Here is a 6887-nt window from a genome sequence, read left to right as displayed (position 1 = left end):
CATCGCCCTTTTAAATTCTTCAGTGAATCTCAGAAGGAACGCAACGTGTCGAGTTTGGGATGCTCGGAACTTCCGAGCTAGGTCTCAAGGTTCGGAGCCCGAACGTTGAAACCGGGCAACTGCCACGAGCTTGGGCCCCCCCCCTACCCTGCTCCCACCCCACCCCTCAAGCCTGAAATCCTCCTTCGCTGTCCCCCCTCACCCCGTGCCTATCGTGAGACACCAAAACGCCAAAGACAATCCCACCGGAGGCGCTGGAGGTCACTTGGCACTCCCCCTCTCCCGTGGAGGTAGAAACGATTGGGGGAGGGGATAGGGAAGGGCCTGGGGGTCCCACAGACCGCCAGGGGGCAGGAGGAGGGAGAGAACGGGCACCGCGTAGCTCGGGCTGGGAAGTGGGGGGGGGAGAAGGGGGTGATGTGTCCCTGTCACCAGAGCGCGATCCGGCAGAGTGAGGGCGCTACAAAGAAGGGGGTGCGGGCTGCTATCCCCGCCACGGTGCCTGCAGGGCACAGGGAAGGGAGGAATGGAGCAGGGAAGGAGGGGGTCAAGGGATCAAGCGGGTCTGTTGGTGGAGGGGGCTCCTCCCAGAGAATCCTGGGATTTTGAATTGGAGGAGGATAGAGAGCGCCTGTGCACACACATTCTCCTTCGATATGGAACTGGAAAGGGCCCGCAGAAGCCATCTAATGCAAAGCATTGCAGGAAGGGAAACTGAGACCCGGAGAAATGTTGATTTGCCCACGGTAGCAGGAAGCCTTCCTTTCCCCAGTTGGGGAGGGGGGCGTGGTGCGAGGATAGAGGGAGATCAGCCTTCGCCTGGATGATTGGTCAGGGGAGGAGTGAAGGGGGCGTGGAAAGTAAGAGGGGTCTGGAAAACTGAAAATGAAACCAAGCGAACGGAAAATCGAGCTTGCCCACCAGGAAGGCCAAGGCGGGTCGAGAGAGCCTTACCTTCCTCTTGTTTCGATGGACGTCGCCGATGGAGTTGGCTACGGTGTTGGGGCCCAGGAGCATGCGCGTGCTCCGCGGCCACTCGGTGCTCACCAGGTGGTGCTCGCCCATAAGGATCTTGCGCACGTTCTCCGCGCCCGTCACTCGGATCAGCGGCCGCCCCAACAAGTGGGTCTTGAATACGTTGCCATACTTCTCCCTCCGGGACGATTGGAAGCAGGAGCCCTGCGGAGGGGGGGGGGGGCACGGAGAAGGGACAGATAGGCAGCAGGTCATTTCCAGGTCAATCAAGGAAACTTTTTTCCCTAAAGTTATGGGGAGGAATAGCATGATGTGTCTGGAGATGTAAAGGACCTTGAGGACCATCTTGTCCAATCCCCACATTTTACAGGTGAGGAAACTGAGGCCTTTGGAAATAAAGTGATGTCCAATATCACACAGATAGTAAGCGTGATAACAGCTGGGGGTGGGGTGGGTGAATAAGAGGCAGACGGTTAAACTTTGGGTACCGTTCCCCAAATATTTTACATATGCTATCTCATTTGATTCTTGGCTCCTTGGATACTATTATTAATTTTACAGATGAGGAAACTGAGGCTGAGAGGGGTTAAGCGATGACCACAATCAATAGCTACTAAATGTATAAGACGGGATTTGAACTCGGGTCTTCCTGATTCCAAGTCCATCCTGGATGGTGTGTGTGCCGAGGGCTGGGAGGGAAGAAATTCCACTGACCCTTCTTCCCTTTCTGACCTTCAGGGACAAGGGAGATCCGCTGGATCTCCAGCAGAACTGCTTTTGCCCTTCAGGCCTCCCCTGCTTTCTCTCCCCTCTATCACTGACGTCTTATTTTATTTTTTTCAAACACCAACTGGAAAAGACATCATAATCTCCGTGGTAATAAGTGGAGACGCGCAGCCCGTTGGCACCAAGTCGGATAATATTTTCTCTACAACCCCCCCCCCCTCCCCTGGCCCCCGGCTTTTAACTGCGGCTCTCAAAACCGTACAGGGCGATGTGCGGAGCCGCGAGCCCCAGAGGGACCCCGAGCGGCCCCGCCCCGCCCGAAGCCCTGCCCCCCCCCATCCTCAGCCCGACCCAACCCGCCTCATCCACTCTTAGAATAAATCTTTCCAGGCTCCTGTCCACGGGCTGGCGATTCCCTGTCGGATGGCCAATGGCCAGCGCCTATTTATAGCCGTTCAACGTCCCCTCCTCCCGGGGCGGCCGCTCGAAAGCGGGGAAGGGAGGGGGTGACGGGGGGGGGGGGGGGAAGGGAATTTCTGTGCTTGGCAAAAAAAAATATATATGTATGTATATATATATAATTTTAATTTTTTTCTCGGTATTTTAATATGATGTCATCCGCCGTCTTGCCGGCGCATTCTGGAGGGCGGCAGGGCTTCGGGGTGGTTTATGGCCACTGAAATAATAAATAAATTTATTTCAGAACATAACCGTAATAGAAAAGCGTGTTCCCTGCCGCCCTAGGGCTCCAGGGCCGCCGCCGGGCGGGATTCCCAGGCGGATCCGAAGCGAATCGGGACGGGGCGGACCGTGGAGCCCCTGCTGGGGGACAGAGCAGAAGAGGGGGGGAGGAGGGGGCTGAGGAGGGGGCGGGGCGGGGGCGGGGGGCCGCGGGGGCCCGACAGGGGGGCGGGGGGCTACGGAGGGAGCAGAGCTCCTCTCTAGGTCTGATGTTGGTCACTGTCGGCTCCCCTTCCCCCCACCCCCCATCCGTTAACACTCAGGCCGCTTCACCGGAGGGAAATTACCTGTCTACCTTCTTCTGCCCCTTTCCTTTCCTGCCCCACTGAGGCAGTCGTGTTGAGGCTTAAGATCCTCCCACCCCCACCCAATGGCCCCAAGGTGGGGGAAAGAGGAGGGTGTGAGCCCAGTGACTTTCTTCAAACCCCTAGCGATCCCCGGGAGCTCTCCCCCTCACCTCACCCCGCCCCCTCCTCACTTTTCTTTCTTTCAAGGAAAAAGAAGGCCAGAAGTCAGTCTGTGTGTCCGTCTGTGTGACTGTCTCTCACGTCCACCCACACCTCCCACCCCGCCCCCCCCCCACACGCACAGGCACGCAAGTCTAGAACCCCGGCTGCAGTCTGGGCTGCAGCCTTCCGACCCAGCCAGGGCTTCTCAATCACTTTTCCACATGGCCTTCCGCAGAGGGGCGAAGCGAGGCCGCGCCGCCGCGCCTGAGCCGTCTGGGGAGCAAGGGCGGGAGGGAAGAGAAAGCTGGGGAGAGGTTGGGGGGCCGAAGCTTCGGTGCCCCCTGGAGGAGGGACTCTGGGTATTGGCCCCCCCCCCCTCCCGCCTGTGTCTACTCGGCACCGCCTCCCGATCGCCTGGGTGGACACTCGCTGGAGAGCAATCTCTTGATACGAGTGAGACGCTGCACGGGGCGGGGGCCACAGTGGGTTTGGGGGGGGCTCCCTGTTTTTTCTAGAGTTGGCTGTGAGTTTCCCGAGGGCGCCTTCTCCCCCTCTTCCCTCTCCCCGGTTCTTCGCCTCTGATCTGCTTAACTATAATTAAGTGCGCTTTTGGTGGCATTAATAAAGACTTATTTGTCCGCCGTTTCCACCGTCTGCCTCCACAAAGAGGACTTTCATCGGGGCGGCCACTCCAGCCGCGAGTCCAATTTATACAAAAATGTTGTATTTTTAGCTCGGGGCTCTGTTTAGATGGCGCTCAGTGGAAAGGGAGAGCCCTTGGAGGGACCCCCGTAAAAATCTGACAAATGGCCCCGAAAAACATAAAGGTCCGATTCACCAGGGCGCCCGTTAACCCCTTGGGCGCCGCTGCCCCCTCTCCCCTCCCTCACTTGGACATGGCCCACAGGCACCCCCAACCCCTCTCAGTTTGTGGGACTCTCCCCCGGGCGGGGCTGGGGGCGCCGGGCAGGGGAGGGGGGGGGTACAGGAGCGTCTGGGATGTGATTTGGAGGCTGCAGCTCCTGCAGACCGCGGAGGGAGCCCGCCGCCGCGGCCTCTGTGGGTTCTGAAATTTTATTTCCTAACTTCGCGGCCAAAAAATCCCAGTCGGCCGCCGTTAACCCTTTCTGCGCGGCCCAGGTGGGAGGGAGAGGGCCTCGGAGGCTGCCGTGCCTCCCTGACGGTCTCGAGTGGATTGTGTCAAACGCGCGGGAGCGCACACACATACACAACTCCCGCTAAAGGAATGGGGGAGACAAGCAGAGTGCCCCTCCCTCCGAAGCAGAGACCCGACGGGGCGAAAGTGGGCTAGGGGCGTGTAAAAGATGGCCTCCCCCCCCTTAACTTGATCTACCTGAGAAATGACCAAGACCGGCTATTCCAAGCTGGTTTTCCCGTTTCTAACCAGACTCTTCTCTACCAGGGCGTGCATAGCATCCCCCTCCCCACTTTCCTCCAGCGCCATAGGAAGAAATCTACGCGCTGCTTGGTTTCAGGTCAGCTTCCCTTCTGCATTCCCAACCCCCCCCCCCCCCCCCCCCCCCCCCCCCTTTGGCTCTTAAAGCTCCCACCCCTCACCCCCCTATGGGGGACAGCTAGGGGGGGGGGGGGGGGGGGATATCACATTGCAATAGCTATTGTCTAGCACTTAACCAGGTTAATTCCGGTTAATTTCCACAATACCTCGGGGTCCAGTCCGGGTTCCCCCCACCCCCACCCCTACCCCCAGATACCAAAAGGCTCTTGGGGTTGCGAGATTTCTGAGGCTAAACCGGGAGCACAAGCTGAGCTCTACGGTCACACATGGGCCAACAGTCCTTTCCTTCTCTGTCTTCCTTGGGCAGCCCTAACTAACCTCTCCGTCCTCCTATTTCTTCTTCAAGATAAATAAACAGAGCAAACTTTTCCAAACAGGTAGCCGCGTGCCTCGGGCTTCCCCAGCTTGTCACTTTTCCTTTCGTGTACGCAGACATACACACACACACACACACACACACACACACACACAAACACACATACACACACACACACACAAACACACATACACATACTCTCCCAGAATGCGAGCTTTACCTGGCCAAGCTGAGCCAGCTGCCAGAACCCGGCCCTCTCCTTAAAGAGACAAGTCCTCCTGGGAAGGCTGGCTCGAATCTCTTCTCCTTCCTCTCTACCCTCTCTGCGCCCCCAGCCTAGCCCAGCCCGGCCCAGCCGCAGCTGCGGCAGTGTGGAGACCAGAGACGGCAGGCAAAGAAGCATCGAAGAGGCAGGTGGGTAGGAGATAGCGACGTGCTCAGGCTAGGGGTCTCCCCTTCGACAGCCAAAAGTCACACGCTTGCCCCATTGAAGAACTCACACCTGGACTGCCAAATACACAATCCCCATCTCTGAGGGTCCACTCTCTACACCTGCCCCACTCCTGAAAATGGTTTTTGGAAGAGTTGGGGATAAGTGGATTTAAGGTTCTAGAGCGCTCCCCCACCCACAGCCAGGAAGATTCCCTTTCGCCAGGCATTAGGTACCAGAGCCGCCCTGGCTCGCTACCCGTAAGACTCCCCAGCGATCAGTCTACCCTCCCGTCATATTGCCAGAAGATTGCCAAGTGGACATGCACTTTTCCCCTTTTCCTCTCGCCTGAAGTCTCCAGGAGAGCCCCCCCCCTCCGCAGAACCCCATCTCTTCCTTACCTCTTGCCACCCCCCCCCCTGCGCCACCTTTCATGACCCCCCAGTATGCTCCTCTGTGCCCTCCTCCTAAGGAACCTGAATCTTCCTCCCCAATGCCCCCAAATCCAAGCCTAACCGCCCAGCCGTCCCCGAGGAGACAGCGCTCGCTCAGGGGCTGCGGCAGTAGGCTGGGACGGGTCCGAACAAGGAGGGGGGCCCGCGCGCGCGCGCCCTTACCTGGAGCAGCCAGTGACCCGTCTCGCCGATCAGGGGGAAGCCCATGGAGCCCTTAGGGATGGGCAGCTTGCAGCTCTTGTCCCGGGTGGCCGCCCAGCGCAGCTGCCACAGCTGCTGGGACACGGCCAAAAGCAAAGTCACCGAGACCAGGCAGGCGGCGAAGGTGGCCAGAGCCGAGACCAGATCAAACCCCTCAAAGAGCATATTTTTGGTTGGTTCTCTGCCTGGCTCCAAGTGCTTGGGAGGGAGGGGAGAGAGGAGGGGAGGCGGTGGGGGAGGGGAGCAAAGGGAAAGGATGGAGCCGGAAACGGGGCTGCGGTGTGGGGTCCTTTGCTCGCTCCCCAGATGCAGAGAAGGCAAGGGGGTGGGACTGGAGAGAAAGAGCCTAAAGTCTCAGAGGGAATCAAGAGGGGGAAAAAAACCTGCCTTAAAAAAAAAAAAAAGACCCGAGGCCACTCAAAGTGTAACTTTGTTTTGTGTTCCTTTATAGGGGGTGGGGGGCGGCTGAGGGGGCCGGGGCGGGGACTGGACTAAGGACAAAGCGCTCAAGTTCGCCCGCTCTCTCTCTCTCTCTCTCTCCAAGCACCACGCTTGGTGAACTTGGGAAAACTTGGGCCGGCGGACCCCTCCCCCTCGCTCCGGGGAAAGGCAAAAAAAAAAAAAAAAAAAAAATGATAATAATAATAATAAAAAAAGATGAAACAAAAATGAAAAATTAAAGTGCAATCGATTCGTCCAAAGGATTTGTTTTTAATTCCAATTTCGGAGGAAAAATTTAAAAATTCTAATTAAGGAGGAAAGGAGAGGATGTCTCCCCCAGATCCAAAAATCACCGGAGAGCCCCAAAACTTTTGGGGGGAAGAGGAAGGGAGATGGTGGTTTGGGAAATGCGGGGACCTACCCCCCGACTCTGTATCTGTTCAAACTTTAATGCGGTGCCCCAGCCTCTAAAAGCTGCCCGTGCGCCCCTGCAGCGGCTGCGGCCAGAAGTCAGGAGCAGAGCGGAGCAGACGAAACGGAGTGAGCCGCTAGCGCGGGGCGGACGAGACGGACGCCGAGAGCAGTCCGAGCCCGAGCCGGAGCCCGAGCCGGAGCC

At 58.1% G+C, this 6887-nt stretch overlaps 1 protein-coding gene across 1 annotated transcript; it reads right to left on the bottom strand.

Annotated features, from left to right (window-relative positions):
- Positions 1–202: 202 nt before the first annotated feature.
- LOC114040468 (cytochrome P450 26B1-like) lies at positions 203–6241 on the bottom strand (the record flags this gene model as incomplete). The annotated part of the gene is made up of 6 exons (XM_027858584.1): positions 5792–6241; positions 955–1179; positions 746–819; positions 433–597; positions 325–388; positions 203–271 (listed from the first exon to the last, which is right to left on the bottom strand). Coding segments are annotated over exons 1-6 (801 nt in total), but the record flags the coding sequence as incomplete, so codon positions are not given.
- Between the last annotated feature and the right edge of the window lie 646 nt (positions 6242–6887).

The sequence above is a fragment of the Vombatus ursinus genome, unplaced genomic scaffold (assembly GCF_900497805.2).
Source record: "Vombatus ursinus unplaced genomic scaffold, bare-nosed wombat genome assembly UNPS02013204.1, whole genome shotgun sequence".
NCBI lineage: Eukaryota > Metazoa > Chordata > Mammalia > Diprotodontia > Vombatidae > Vombatus > Vombatus ursinus.
The sequence above is the reverse complement of the archived record's forward strand: the minus strand, read 5'-3'. Positions and strand labels throughout refer to the sequence as shown.